Source organism: Molothrus ater, chromosome 13 (genome assembly GCF_012460135.2).
Source record: "Molothrus ater isolate BHLD 08-10-18 breed brown headed cowbird chromosome 13, BPBGC_Mater_1.1, whole genome shotgun sequence".
NCBI classification, from domain to species: domain Eukaryota; kingdom Metazoa; phylum Chordata; class Aves; order Passeriformes; family Icteridae; genus Molothrus; species Molothrus ater.
Genome location: NC_050490.2, coordinates 3,152,936 through 3,168,149, shown reverse-complemented (window position 1 = coordinate 3,168,149; position 15,214 = coordinate 3,152,936). Strand labels below are relative to the sequence as shown.

Here is a 15,214-nt window from a genome sequence, read left to right as displayed (position 1 = left end):
GAAATCCAAGGGGAGCAGCTGGGACTGACCATCCATCCATCATCCATCCCAGTGTCATCCCAGAGCCAGGACTGCAGGATATGCAGAATGCCTCTCAATCCAACCCCAGTCCAAGCAGGGTGAAACGAGCTTTTCCCCCAAATGCTGCTGGATCTGACATTTTATTTTTCGGGACTGCTGGGGAGGAGCAGCCTGGGACCATCCTGCGTTCCCACAGGAATATCCCACACTCTGTCCCGATGCTGGGGATGGACGCGGTGCTCCCAGGGAGCTCTGTTATCCCGGCCACCTCCAGGACACCAGGCATGGGTGGGCAGAGCCTGGAGCGCTGTCCTGGCAGGGACCGGGCTTGGCACATCCCCAGCTACCAGCAGGATCTGGGAACAGGGACCATGACGAGGACACGGCCGGGAGAGCCTTGCGGGCCACTGTTGTCTACGGGAGGGTGGCTGTCCCCAATGGCCCCACAGCTGGCCTCGATGTCCCCATGGCTGGCCACGATGGCCCCACAGCTGGCCCTGATGGCACCGCAGTTGTCCCCAATGGCCCTGTGGCCAGCCAAGATAGCCCCACCCCACTGGCCCTGATGTCCCCAAGGCCAGACCCATTGGCCCCACAGCTGGTCCCAATGGCCCCACAGCTGGTCCCGATGGCCCCACGGCTGGTCCCAGTGGCCCCACAGCTGGTCCCAATGGCCCCACGGCTGGCCACAATGGCCCCACGGCTGGCCACAATGGCCCTGTGGGGGCTTCCCACAGCCCTTGGAAGCTCCTGGGCTCCAGGGATCACCAGGAGTGGGCAAAGAGGGGATCTGAGGGCGTGGCCACATGGGTGTGGCTGTAAGGGGCGGAGCCACTTTTCATTCAGGCCGGATATCAAATCCCAGGATGGAGCCACCATCTATCCCTCTCCATCCCAGCCTGAGGCCGGCACGCTTCTCCCGGGCTGGATTTTGGGAATGTTCTCCCATCAGGATGCTGAGCTCAGGGAAGGACAACCAAAAACCATCCCCCACAGGGGATTCAGGAAGGGCTTTGGGAAGGATCCCCTGGGAATTCCCAGACTATGGGGAAGGATTCCCCAGGAATTCCCACCCCATCTTGCCAGCGGGATTTAATTTAGGAGCCAGCTCAGGCATCCCTGTGGGATTTTCCTCCTCATGATGGGGCTCCAACAGGCCCTGGAAATTTTTTCCTCTGGGAATCCCAACCCTTACACCGTTCCCAGCCAAACCCCGTAGAGCACACGGAGCTGGGAGGGATCGACCAACACGGTCCCAAATTTATTTGTCAAGGCACGAGAAACCCTCCAGATCCCGGATTTTAAAGGACTCCACCCAAGGAGCCCTCAGGGACTTCCCGTGCTCCGGGACAGCAGCACTCAGGGTGTCCCCACGTCCCCAACAGTGCTGGGGGGACCCTGGGACGCACCCGGAGCCCCCAGTCCCACGGGAATGACGAGCTCAGGATGTCCCCAGAGGCGTCCCCACAGCAGGACCTCACCCGGCCAGCGGGTGCCCCCTTCCCAAAAACGCCCCGGGATCATTCCTGGTGGGACAAACCCCTCCGGGATCCAGCGGTTAAGGCCAGGACGAGTCCGGAGGGACTCGGGGAGCGGGAAAAGGAGCGCGGGGAAGGGGCTCCTGGAGCCCCCCGCGCCCCAGCCACCATTCCCGAGGCTCCGGGCTTGTAAAGGGCAGGGAAAGGCGCCCGGGGCAGCACCAGAGTAGGGAACGGGGAATGTCCCCCTGGGATGGACACGCAGAGGGACACGGGGACACTGGGCAGATCCTCACCCCGCCTTTCCCGGGAAGGACGGGAGGCGGGGAACGGGAATGGGGTGGGGCAGGCGGCAGCTTCGGGTCCACCCTCCAGGACACCCCGGGGGTGTCACCGCCCAGAAGTGTCACCACCTCGGGGGTGTCACCGCCCAGGGGTGTCACCGGCCTGGAGGTGTCACTGCCCCGGGGGTGTCACCACCCCAGGGTTGTCGCTGGCTCGGAGGTGTCACCACCTCGGGGGTGTCACTGCCCAGAGGGGGTGTCACCGACCCAGGGGTGTTGCTGTCCCGGGGGTGTCACCGGCCCGAGGGTGTCACTGCCCCGGGGGTGTCACCGGCCTGGAGGTGTCACCGCCCCGGGGGTGTCGCCGCTGGCTCGGGGACAGGCGGGCGGGGCCGGGGCTGCCGTCAATCGATCTCCTGCTCCCGACCTGGGCGGGGGAAAGGGAATTGAGAGGGAAAACATGGAACTGCCGGCACGGGGAAGGGAACTGCCGGGATGGGATTGATAAATCAACAGATTAATGAACTAATGAATTAATAAATCAATAGAGTAATGAAATAATGGATTAATGGATTAATGGATTATCAAATCAATAAATCAACAAATAAATGAATTGATAAATGAATAAATAAATTGATAAATTAATACATTAATGGATTAATGGATTATTGGGGCCGCAGCTTGGAAAACTCTGGATCCTTTTCCAACCCCAGCAATTCCCATCATGCCAGAAAATCCATGGAAACCCCAAAAAACCCCCAAATTCCTTCCAGGGTTGGGTGTGGGGAGGCTTTTCCCCATCCAGAGTGCCCAGGAAAAGAAGGGATGCAGGAGCCACTGGATGCCAGGAGAAAATGGGAAAAACTGGGGAAAACCATGAAAAACTGGGAAATGGGGAAATGGAAAACCATAATCTGGGAAAAGCTGATAGAAAACCCATGAGAAAACGAAAATAGGGGGGGGGGGGAAATACCCCTTGAAACCTGACAAATGTTTCCCATGCAGATTTTAGGGAGAAAATAGGAATTATCCCGGATTTGCCAGAAATATCCACTCACCCTCTCTGCTCTCAGTGTTTTCCAGCAGCTGCAGAGCTGGAAAAAGAGAAAAACATCTTGTTATCAATCCTATCCCATTCCTAAAGGAAACGGCCCCAAAATCCCATTTTTGGGGGATAAACCCCAAAAGCGACCCCATTCCCAATTTCCCTACAGAATTCCCAGGGTTTGGTCCTGTGCCCATGGATAAAGGGAATCCCCAGGAACATCATGGAGCTGCTGGATGCTGGGCAATTATGGAATTGGGAGGTTTGATTTGGGAATTCTGACATTTTATTAAGGAATTGGAAAGTTTGATTTGGGAATTCTGACATTTTATTAAGGAATTCTGTCATTAATTAAAGAATGGGAGGTTTTATTTGGGAATTGTGAGATTTTATTAAGGAATTGGGAGGTTTTATTACAGAATTCTGTCCTTTCATTAAGGAAATGGGAGATTTTATTCAGGAATTGGGAGATTTTATTAAGGAATGGGGAGATTTTATTAAGGAATTGGGAGGTTTTATTTGGGAATTTAGAGGCTTTATTTGGGATTTTGAAGGTTTTTTTAAGGAATGGAGAGGTTTTATTTGGGTATTGGGAGATTTTATTAAGGAGTTGGGAGGTTTATTAAGGAACTGGGAGATTTTATTATGGAATTCTGTCATTTTATTAAGGAATTGGGAGGTTTGATTTGGGAGTTGGGAGATTTTATTAAAGTATTGGGAAGTTTATTAAGGAATGGGAAGGTTTTATTATGGAATGAGGAGGTTTATTAAGGAATAGGGAGGTTTTATTTGGGAATGGGGAGGTTTATCCAGGATCAGGAGTGTCAGAAAATCAATAGGGAAGGGGCCACCCCGAACCAGGATGGGGCACCCACCTGTCTTGGGCTCCTCCCCCTCCTCATCCCGCTCCTCTGGCCCTGGAAAACAAGGATCCCGAGGTGGGAACCCCATTCCCGGGATTCTGGGGGTGCCCCTTGGAGCATCCTGGCCTTTCCAGGCCACCACATTCCCAAAAATCCCAACGGGAAAAGCCCCAGCTCCAAGGGACAGCCATGGGTTTGGCACAGCTAAAAACCACCTGGAGAGGGATCCCTGGATCCCCCAAAATTTGGGATACCCCAGACTGGGAGGCTCTTCCCTCCCTCCAGCACCCACCAGGACCCCAGGAAGTTCCCACCCCCTGCTGCTGTTCCTGGGAGCAAAATCCGTGGAAAAATCCCATGGAAAAAGGAAATTCCCAAGAGAAACTGGGAGCAAAACCCATGGGGAAAAAACATGGGAAAAAGGTCATTCCCAAGGGAAACTGGGAGTAAATCCATGAAAAAATCCATGGAAAAAAGGTCTTCCCAAGAGAAACGGGGAGCAAATCCATGGAAAAAATCCATGATAAAAATGTCATTTCCAAGAGAAACTGGGAGCAAAATCCATGGGAAAAAAACATGGAAAAAAGGTAATTCCCAAGAGAAAGTGGGAGCAAAATCCATGAAAAAAAGGCATTCCCAAGGGAAACTGGGAGCAAAATCCATGGAAAAAAAATATGGAAAAAAGGTCATTTCCAAGAGAAACTGGGAGCAAATCCATGGAAAAAAGGTAATTCCTAATAGAAACTTGGAGCATTTTTTTCCAAAATCCATTAAAAAAAAAACATTGAAAAAAGGCATTCCCAAGAGAAACAGGGAGAAAAAATCCATGGAAAAAAGGTCATTCTTGAGGGAAACTGGGGGCAAACCCATGGAAAAAAGGTCATTCCCAATAGAAACTGGGAGCAAAATCCATGATAAAAAGACATGGGGAAAAGATCATTCCCAAGAGAAACAGGGAGCAAAAACCATGGAAAAAACCATGGGAAAAGGCAATTCCTGAGGGAAACTGGGAGCAAAATTCATAGGAAAAAAACCATGGAAAAAAGGCAATTCCCAATAGAAACTGGAAAAAAAAAATCCATGGACAAAACCCATGGATAAAAGGTCATTCCTGAGGGTGGCAGAGCCATTCTGGGAGCTTTTTGGGAACAAATCCCCTGTGGTGCAAACACCACCCCATAAAACTGTGGAATATGACCCGAAATGGGAGAAGGCATCAGAGGTGTCCCAGCCATGGGAAAAGGGGACACGCGTGGCAGTGCCACCCCCTGGTGTCCCTCCGGTGCCATCCGTCCCCTCCCGGCCTTTCCCGGGATTCACCTGCGCGCTCCTCGTCCTCCCGGCAGCTCTCCCGGATCTTCTGGTGGCACACGAAGGCCAGGACACCCAGCAGGGCCACCACGCACACGGCCAGGGCCACTGTCACCCACAGGGCCACCGCCGGGAATGCCAGGGGCTGGCCTTGCGGGGAGGGACGGAAAAGGGCCTGGATCAGCACCCGGGAATGGCAGCGGGACCCCATACCCAGGGTGACCCCACATCCGGGGTGATCCCACATCAGGGGTGATCCCATATCCGGGGTGATCCCACAACCAGGATGATCCCACCCCCGGGGTGATCCCCAATCTGGGGTGACCCCATATCCAGGGTGATCCCGTATCCAGGGTGATCCCATATCCAGGATCATCCCACACCCAGGGTGATCCCTCATCCGGGGTGATCCCATATCCAGGATGACCCCGTATCTGGGGTGATCCAACACCCAGGATGCCCCAAAACCCAGGATGATCCAACTTTGAGGGTGATCCCACATCCAGGATGATCCAGGGTGACCCCATATCCAGGCTGGATCACAACCCAGCCCCAGGAACTGCTTCCTGGGGGCATGGAATGTCCCCGTGGAAGACTTAAGTGTCACCTGCTGCCACCCCCTGCCATGGCAGTGCCACCTCCCACTGTCCCAGGCTGCTCCAAGCCCTGTCCCACCTGGCCTGGGATCCAGGGACAGCCACAGTGCTCTGGGAATGCCAGCCCAGCCAGGAATCCCTTCCCAAGCTCTGGGTGGCTTTGGGTGGCAGTGCCACCTCACCCAGCCCTCCTGGGTGGCCCCCGGTCACCTTCCCCAGCCGTGCTGGGTGCCCCCATGGTCACCTCCCCCAGCCTTCCTGGGTGCCTATGGGTGACACTGTCACCACGGCCACCTGCCCCATTGTCCCCTGAGTGGCTTTGGGTGCCAGTGTCACCTCCCCCAGTGCTTCCTGGCTGGCTCTGGGTGACAGTGCCACCTCCTCCAGTGGCTCTGGCTGCCAGTGTCACCTCCCCCAGTGCTTCCTGGCTGGCTCTGGGTGACAGTGCCACCTCCTCCAGCAGCTCTGGGTGCCACTGCCACCTCCCCCAGCTCCTCCTGGCAGGCTCTGCACAGCAGTGCCACCATGGTCACCTCTCCAGCCCCTCCTAGCTGGCTTTGCATGGCACTGCCACCTCCCCCAACTCTCTCAGCTGGCTTTGGCTACCACTGTCACCTCCCCCAGCCCTCCTGGGTGGCTCTGGGTGGCAGTGCCACCTCCCCCAGCCCCTCCAAGCTGGCTCTGGGTGGCAGTGCCACCTCCCCCAGACCTCCTGGCAGACTCTGGGTGGCAGTGCCACATCTCCCACCCCTCCTGGCTGGCTTTGGCTGCCACTGCCACCTCCCCCAGCCCCTTCTGGCTGGCTTTGGGTGGCAGTGCCACCTCTCCTGGTTGGCTCTGGGTGGCAGTGTCCCCTCCTCAGGCCCTCCTAGCTGGCTCTGGGTGGCAGTGCTACCTCCCCAGCCCTCCTGGGTGGCTTTGGCTGCCAATGCCACCTCTCCTGGCTGTCTCTGTGTGGCAGTGCCACTATGGTCACCTTGTCAGCCCCTCCTGGCAGGCTCTGGGTGGCAGTGTCCCCTCCCCAGCCCGGGCTCACCCGTGATGGTGACAGAGGCGTGGCCCTGCTGGCGCAGCGCGGCGTTGAGCACCAGGCACGAGTAGGTGACGCTGGGCTCCACCAGCACGCGCAGGACGCTGCGCACCTCGAAGAGCCCCTCCTCGTTGGCCACCTGCCACGTGGTGACGTTGGCAGTCAGGTTGGCACCCCGGCTGTCCTGCCACAGCACGCTGGCCTCGGGGTAGCCGCGGGACGCGTGGCACGTCACCTCCGCCACGTCGCCCGGCTTCAGGTCCTTGCTGGGCTCCAGGTGCACGCTGGGCTTGGAGTAGGGAGCTGTGGGGACAGGGGGGGACAGCAGTGAGGGCTGGGAACAGGAGTGGGGCCAGCCAGGATTGGGATGGGAATTTGCAGCTGCCAGGATTGGGATCTTCCAGCTGCCAAATCCATCCTCAGCTGAGGGTCACTGCTGGCCAAGGTGGCCCTTCAGCCAGGAACCTCGGCAGGGCATGGATCACACTGCCCAGGGAACATTTTGGGGAGGTGCTGTGGGGGCCAGGCAGGGACCAGAGTAGGGATTGGGATGGGGATCCCTACCCAACCAGGATTGGGATGGGAACTTGGGGCTGTCAGGATTGGGATCTTCCAGCTGCCAAAGCCATCCTCAGCTGAGGAGTTCAGCAGGGCACAGATCACACTGCCCAGGGAATATTTTGGGGACAAGGAGGGACTGAAGTGAGGATTGGGATGGGGAGCTTGGCCAGCCCCATCAGGATGGGCTCTTCCAGCTGCTAAACCCATCCTCAGCTGAGGGTCACTGATGGCTGGCCAAAATGGCCCCTCTCTGTCACTCCCCCAGAAACATTTTGGGGAGGACCTGTGGGGGACAAGAAGGAATTGGAGAGAGGATTGGGATGGGGAGCTGGGCCAGCCCTGAGATGGGGCTAAACCCATCCTCAGCTGAGGGTCACTGCCAGCTGAGGCAGCCCCTCAGCCAGGAGCCTCAGCAGGGCATGGATCACACTGCCCAGGGAACATTTTGGGGACAAGGGGGGGACTGGTGTAAGGATTGGGATGGGGAGCTGGACCAGCCAGGATTGGGATGGGATCTTGCAGCTGCCAGGATTGAGATCTTCCAGCTGCCAAACCCATCCTCAGCTGAGGGTCACTGCCAGCTGAGGCAGCCCCTCAGCCAGGAGCCTCAGCAGGGCACGGATCACACTGCCCAGGGAACATTTTGGGGACAAGGGGGCACCAGAGTGAGGATTGGGATGGGGAGCTGGACCAGCCAGGATTGGGATCTTCCAGCTGCCAAACCCATCCTCAGCTGAGGGTCACTGCTGGCCAAGGTGGTCCTGCAGCCAGGAGCCTCAGCAGGGCACGGATTGCGCTGCCCAGGGAACATTTTGGGGCAGCACAGCCACCACTCCCCATCTCCAGGGGCTCTCACCTGCCACCTGCAGCGCGACGGCGGCGCTGTCGTAGTCGCGCACGCGCACGAAGCAGGTGAAGCTGCCCTCGTCGGCGATGCGCACGCGGCGCAGCAGCAGGGACACGTTGCCCCGCTGCAGCTGGTCGTAGAAGAGCGCCGTGCGGTTGGCGTAGCCGCGGCCCTGGTCCTGCAGCCGGTCCTGGCCGCCGGAGAATTCGTGCACCACGCGCTTGGTGTCCGTCAGCTGCCAGATGAGGCTCAGCTCGGCCACGCTGAAGTTGGCCTCGGGAGAGAAGGAGCACAGCAGGGTGGCGTCGTGGCCAAACAGGGCCACCACGGGCTCCTCCGGCACCTGGATCTCCATGGCGCCTGCGGGAGGGGATGGGGACAAGCTGTGACAGCTGCAGGAGAACTTCCTGATGTGGGATTCTGCACCTGGATGGTGGCTGAGAAAATTGACGGTTGCCCGTGGGAGGGACATGTGGGCTGGTGGCTGTCCCCAGGACTGTCCCCAGCTATGCCACCCTGCTGGAAGGGGGACAGTCCCACATCCAGCACCAAATTGGGGCACCTACAGCTGCCAGGAGAAGCCAGGAGCACCAAAACATGGATAACATCCAAGCAATGCCCATGGGAGGGACACATGGGCAGGTGGCATCTCAGGACTGTCCCCAGCTATGCCACCTTGCTAGAAGAGGGACAGTCCCATATCCAGCATCAAATTGGGGCACCTACAGCTGCCAGGAGCACCCAAACATGGATAACACCCAAGCAATGCCCATGGGAGGGACACATGGACAAGTGGCATCTCAAGATTGTCTCTGGCCACACCACCCTGATGTGGAAGGGGGATAATCCCAGACAAACCAGAGGCACCTTCAGCTGCCAGGAGCAGCCAGGAGCAGCCACGGGCACCCAAACCTGCTCAAGGGCACAGAGCCCAGGTTGTCCCCACAGGGACGGGACGGCTGGTGGCAGTGCTGGGGACACAAGTCCCCAGGAGGAGCCAGCCCTGGCCAGGCTGGCAGCGCTAGGTGGCACCAGTGCTCCAGCATGGTGCCAGCTGGGGTGGCACAGCACGATTCCAGCTCATCCCAGTGCCCTGGCAGGATTCCAGCTCATCCCAATAACAAGGCAAGGGAAGGGATAACAATGAACACCAGGAGCCAGCCTGGCTGGAACTGAGGTGGCACTGCCAACTGCTCTCCTGGGAAGGGGGATCCGCCAGGACTGAGTGACCCCGGTGGGAAGGAGCTGTCCCCTGCCAGGAGCTGTCCCCTGCCAGGAGGTGCCACCCAAGGCTGTCACCCCATGGAGCACAAATCCAGGAGAAACACCCAGTGGGAGATGCCAGCTCAGGGCACGGCTCTGTCGGGACATGGGGGGCACTGGGGACATCTCCTGCGGGGTGGTGCCACCAGCCCCACTCACCTGCCAGGCCGAGTGCCAGGATGAGCAGCGGGAAGGGCATTCTTGGCATGGGAAAGGCCAGGATGAGAAAGCAGGAGCGCGAATCCTGGTGGGGAGGATCCTCTCTGGGAACCCAGAGCTGAGGGAAAACACAAGGAAAGGCTGGGATGGTGCTGGGATGGAGGGACAGAGCAAGGGAAGGGAACAGGCTGGGGATCCCAGGGCATTCCCAGGGATCCTACACCAGCCATTCCCAGGGATCCCATGGTATTCCCAGGGATCCCACACCAGCCATTCCCAGGGATCCCATGGTATTCCCAGGGATCCCATGGTATTCCCAGGGATCCCACACCAGCCATTCCCAGGGATCTCATGGCATTCCCAGAGATCCCATGGTATTCCCAGGGATCCCACACCAGCCATTCCCAGGGATCCCACGGCATTCCCAGGGATCCCACTGCAGCCCTTCCCCAGGATCACAGGGCAGCCATTCCCAGGGATCGCACTGCAGCCATTCCCAGGGATCCTGGGGATCCCACACCAGCCATTCCTGGGGAGCACCACCCCATCAGACACCACCCCCAGGAAGGGGTTCAGCTTCAGCCTGGCACAGCCAGAGGCATTGCTGCATTCCTGGCACTGACGGAGCCAGCTGTGCCCCAGGGAAGCCATGTGAGCCCCTTCCCTTCCCTTCCCTTCCCTTCCCTTCCCTTCCCTTCCCTTCCCTTCCCTTCCCTTCCCTTCCCTTCCCTTCCCTTCCCTTCCCTTCCCTTCCCTTCCCTTCCCTTCCCTTCCCTTCCCTTCCCATCTTTCCCAGCATTGCCAGCCGCTCCAGCCCTGTGCTCCAAGAGGAGCTCCCAGGGGCCGGGATTTCGCTCCAAGCCCAACGGGAGCAGCTCCAAGGGACAGGGCTGCGGATTCCCGGCAGCTCCGGGGCAGCAGCGAGGCTCATCCCTGCCCAAAGGGAGGCAGGAGAAGCTCCGGGATGTGTGCCCGGAGCAGGGGAGTTAAAGCGGAGCTGGATGCACGGAAGGTGAGGGCAGAGTGCCCGGCCCCGCTGGATTCCCGAGGAGCCGCAGCGTGACCCGAATCAGCTCCAGGCAGCGGCGCCACTGCAGGGCCCTCCCTGTCCCCTGCCGGGTCCCACTGTGTCCCCTCCCCGGGTCCCACTGTGTCCCCTCCCTGGGCCATGCCAGCCCATCCCAGGGTCCCGCTGGGATCTGTAGGGTCCTGTGCCTGTGGGGTCACGGCACTGCCACATCTGTAGGGTCACGGCACTGTCACATCTGTAGGGTCACGGCACTGTCCCTCCCTGTGCCAGCTCATCCCAGGGTCCCGCTGTGTCTCCTCCCTGTCCCATCCCATCCCAGAGTCCCCCTGTATCCTGTTCCCTGTCCCAGCACATCCCAGTGTCCCTGCTGCGTCCTGTCCCTGTCCCCTCCCTGTGCCATCCCATCCCAGGGTCCCCCTGTACCCTGTCCCTGTACCAGCCCATCCCAGCGTCCCCGCTGCGTCCTGTCCCTGTCCCCTCCCTGTGCCATCCCATCCCAGGGTCCCACTCCATCCCCTCTCTGTCCCATCCCATGGTCTCTTTGTGTCCCCTCCATGTCCCCTCCCTGTCCCAGCCCATTCCAGGGTCCCTGCCCAGAGCCCCTGGCATTGGCACCCCCCCCCCCCCCTCCGTGGGGTCATGGCACTGCCACCCCTGTGGCTCCCACGGAGAAACTGAGGCAGAAAGAGGGGAAAAAGGTCCAGGGAATGGGGGAAACTGGGGCACAAAGAGGAAACTGAGGTATGGGGGAAACTGAGGCACAGGGAATGGGGAAACTGACACACAAGTGGGAAACGGGCACAGGGGGAAACTGGGGCATAGGGAATGGGGGAAACTGAGGCACAAGGGGAAAAGTGGGGCACAGGGAATGGGGGAAACTGAGGCACAAGGGGGGAAACAGACACGGGGAATGGAGGAAATTGAGGCACAGGGAATGGAAGAAACTGAGACAAAAGAGGAAACTGAGGCTCAAGGGGAAACTGGTGCACAGGGAATGGGGGAAACTGAGGCACAGGGAATAAGGAAACTGAGGTAAAAGGAGGGGAACTGAGGCACAAGGGGAAACTGAGGCCCATTTCTACACCAAGAGCCCTAAGAATGCTTCCCCTCTCCTTCCCTCCTGAGCATGAGGCAAAACGAACAATTCAGGATTTTTCCCACCCCCTGTCCCAAACTTTTCCCAACCAAACCCATCCCAGGGAGCCAGGAAGGAGGGAAAAGGCGATGGGGGGAGAGGGAAACCCCAACTCATCCCCCTTGGAACCCTTCCCTTTTCCTGGGGACATTGAACAAATCCTCTCTTCCCTACAGTTCTGCCAGGCTGGCTCAGGGGGTCACAGGAAGGTGACACCCGTGTCCCCAACCCTCCTGCTGCCACCACCGTGCTGTGACTCAGTTTCCCCAAGCCTGGTGTGGGACCCCCAAGACCTCAAGTGGGGATAGAAGGAATCCCACAAAACTTCCCTCCAGAAAGCCCAGGGATAATTCAATCCCCCAGAACCACACCTCACCCGTTCCCTGGTTTTTTGTAATCCCAAATTATCCCCCGGGTCCAGGGAAAAGTCCTTGCCTCCCACTGACCATTTGCAAGCCCCAAGGAAGCTGTTAACCCTTTCAGTGCTTCAATCCTCACTCGAGTGAGAGAAAGGAACAAGATGTAAAAGAACAACTTGAAGACATGGATGAAAAAGAAGTCCCAGATGGGAGGAATGAGGAGATGCCTTAATTTAAGGGTTAAAATCCTCTTGTAAGCTATGGAAAAATACTCTTTTTCCCTATAACACATGAAACTATAGGGAGATGAAGGGTTCAAATTAATATTGAGAAAAGGCCTCCAAATTAAAGTAAGCAGAAGTTTAAACAGAGAAAAAGAAAAGAGTGATGAGACCCTGTGCCCCCAGGAAGGAAAAGAAACAGATCTCTGTTCCCAGAGATGAAGATCATTTTAGAGATAGATAATGAGAACTTTTACCTTTAAACAGCTCATCTTTAAAACAATACCCCATAAGTGAGCACAACCCATAAACAAGATGTGGGAAGGCTTGTAGGAAATAATAGGGGCTTCAGGATAACAAATAATAAATTTTCAGGTAATAAATTTCCCCAGGCAGATGCTATTTGTAAAAGAACCATGAGAGAACTCACAAAAAAATTCTCCATAACATCAACAAGAAAGACTTCTCTCCTTAAGTGAACTAAAGAAAGATCATTTTAGAAGTAATAAACTAAATAAAAATGTAATTTTTGGGGTGCCTGGGTCAGCCCCCCCTCTGTCCCTCTCCTCGAGCCAAGAGCTAGGCTCTGCTCAGGACTATTTTTAGGTCCTGCTCAAGTTGTGGGCGTGCAGCAGCAACGCCTCACGTGGGACTCTGTGGGGATGGGGTGTGGAAAGATGGGACACAGCTCCCAAATCCCATCAGGGGTTCAGGGTGGGGTGTTTGGGGCTAGGAAGGGACGAGGATTCAGGGTGACACCTGGCAGGAGGAAGGGATGAGGATTTGGGGTGATACTGGGAGGTAGAAGGGATTTGGGGTGCAATACTGGGAAGGAGAAAGAGATGAGGATTTGGGGTGCAATATGTGACAGAAGGAAGGGACAAAGATTTGGGGTACAATACTGGGAAGGAGGAAGGGATTTGGGGTGATACTGGGAGGAGGAAGGGATGAGAATTTGGGGTGCAATACTTGACAGAAGGAAGGGACACGGATTTGGGGTGCAATACTGGGAAGGAGGAAGGGATTTGGGGTGATACTGGGAAGGAGGAAGAGATGAAGATTTTGGGTGCGATACTTGGCAGAAGGAAGGGACAGGGACTCGGGGTGATCCTGGCCGGGAGGAAGGGACAGGGATTCGGGGTGATCCTGGCCGGGAGGAAGGGACAGGGACTCGGGGTGATCCTGGCCGGGAGGAAGGGACAGGGACTCGGGGTGATCCTGGCCGGGAGGAAGGGACAGGGATTCGGGGTGATCCTGGCCGGGAGGAAGGGACAGGGACTCGGGGTGATCCTGGCCGGGAGGAAGGGATTGCGAGTCGGGATGCCCCAGTGGGCCGGAGGAAGGCTGGGCGGGCTCTCCCTTGTCTCGGCGGGGAAAAAGGGAACCAGCGCTTCCTCCCGGCACCGCGGGCCGCCTTCAGCCCCGCGTACCCAATAGGGCGCTTCCAGTGGGATTCCCGAGCATCCCGGGGTGCCACCCACCCCTGCCTGCGCCCCGGGGACCGGGGGGACCCCCGCAGCCCCCCAACCCCCGCGGGGCTCCCCGAACCCCCCGGGGGAGCCCCATTCATTCCTCCCTCCCTCCTTCCCTCCCTCCTTTCTCCCCCCGCCCGCCCGGAACCCCGCCCGAGCGGAGCGCGGCCCGCGGGAGGGGCAGCGGAGCGGGGCGGCCCCGCAGCTCCCCCGGGCTGGGCCGGCCCCGCTGCGGCCGCACCCGGAGCCCCCGAGCCCCCCGGAGCCCCCGCACTCACCGGGCCCGCGGCGGAGGCAGCGCGGGCGGCGGGCGGCGGCCCCGGCACGATTGGCTGGGAGCGCTTCCTGCCGGGAACGGGCGGGAGGAGCCTGGAGCGGGACACGGAGCCAGGGGAATGGGGAGCCGGGAATGGGACACGGAGCCAGGGGAATGGGGAGCCGGGAATGGGACACGGAGCCAGGGGAATGGGGAGCCGGGAATGGGACACGGAGCCAGGGGAATGGGGAGCCGGGAATGGGGATTGGGGAGCCGGGAGAGGGACACGGAGCCAGGGGAATGGGGAGCCGGGAATGGGACACGGAGCCAGGGGATTGGGGAGCCGGGAATGGGGATTGGGGAGCCTGGAGCGGGACACGGAGCCAGGGGAATGGGGAGCCGGGAATGGGACACGGAGCCAGGGGAATGGGGAGCCGGGAATGGGACACGGAGCCAGGGGAATGGGGAGCCGGGAATGGGGATTGGGGAGCCGGGAGAGGGACACGGAGCCAGGGGAATGGGGAGCCGGGAATGGGACACGGAGCCAGGGGATTGGGGAGCCGGGAATGGGGATTGGGGAGCCTGGAGCGGGACACGGAGCCAGGGGAATGGGGAGCCTGGAGCAGGACACGGAGCCAGGGGATTGGGGAGCCAGGAATGGGGATTAGGGAGCCGGGAATGGGACACGGAGCCAGGGGATTGGGGAGCCGGGAATGGGACACAGAGCCAGGGGATTGGGGAGCCGGGAATGGGACACAGAGCCAGGGGATTGGGGAGCCGGGAATGGGACACAGAGCCAGGGGATTGGGGAGCCGGGAATGGGGATTGGGGAGCCAGGGGATTGGGGAGCCAGGGGATTGGGGAGCCGGGAATGGGGATTGGGGAGCTGGGAATGGGGACTGGGGAGCCAGGGGATTGGGGAGCCGGGTGAGGGACACGGAGCCAGGGGAATGGGGAGTCGGGAATGGGGATTGGGGAGCAGTGAGCTGGGGATTGGGGTGCCTGGGATTTTGAGATCTCAAAGTCAGGATGAGGTACATGGAACTGGGGATTTTGGGGATCTGAAATTTGGGATGAGATACACAGAACCAGGGATTTTGGAAATCTAAAAGTCAGGATGAGGTGCACACAACCAGAGATTTTGGAGATCTCAAATTCGGGATTTTAGAGATCCCAGATTCATGATGAGGTGCATGGAATGGGGATTTTGGTGATCTCAGATTCAGGATGAGGTGCATGGAACCAGAGATTTTGGAGATCTCAAAGTCAAGATTTTGGAGATC

General features: G+C 58.5%; 1 protein-coding gene across 3 annotated transcripts; it reads right to left on the bottom strand.

The window, feature by feature from the left end:
- Positions 1-1,252: 1,252 nt before the first annotated feature.
- On the bottom strand, positions 1,253-13,987 carry CD276 (CD276 molecule). Of its 3 annotated transcripts, none has more exons than XR_008508605.1 (8): positions 9,459-9,975; positions 8,046-8,396; positions 6,635-6,931; positions 5,012-5,152; positions 3,704-3,745; positions 2,842-2,877; positions 2,125-2,210; positions 1,253-2,090 (listed from the first exon to the last, which is right to left on the bottom strand). XR_008508605.1 is itself a non-coding variant. In XM_036389881.1 (8 exons), exons 2-8 carry the CDS (start codon positions 9,505-9,507, stop codon positions 2,188-2,190), a joined length of 939 nt encoding a protein of 312 aa, XP_036245774.1. In that variant the 5' UTR covers positions 9,508-9,576; positions 13,954-13,987; the 3' UTR covers positions 1,253-2,187. The 3 variants fall into 3 exon arrangements, 1 of the variants encoding a protein (XP_036245774.1); XM_036389881.1 differs by adding an exon at positions 13,954-13,987 and having other exon boundaries at positions 1,253-2,210; positions 9,459-9,576; XR_004980912.2 differs by having other exon boundaries at positions 1,253-2,210; positions 5,012-5,147; positions 9,459-9,973.
- Between the last annotated feature and the right edge of the window lie 1,227 nt (positions 13,988-15,214).

What these genes read in the sequence shown, in the direction of transcription:
- CD276 (XM_036389881.1), bottom strand. Translation starts at nt 9,507, where the DNA reads ATGCCAAGAATGCCCTTCCCGCTGCTCATCCTGGCACTCGGCCTGGCA. An exon ending in CGTCGCGCTGCAGGTGGCAG is followed by an intron (nt 6,932 to 8,045) that starts GTGAGAGCCCCT and finishes CTGTCCCCACAG; the next exon opens with CTCCCTACTCCAAGCCCAGC. An exon ending in GGAGGACGAGGAGCGCGCAG is followed by an intron (nt 3,746 to 5,011) that starts GTGAATCCCGGG and finishes CTTGTTTTCCAG; the next exon opens with GGCCAGAGGAGCGGGATGAG.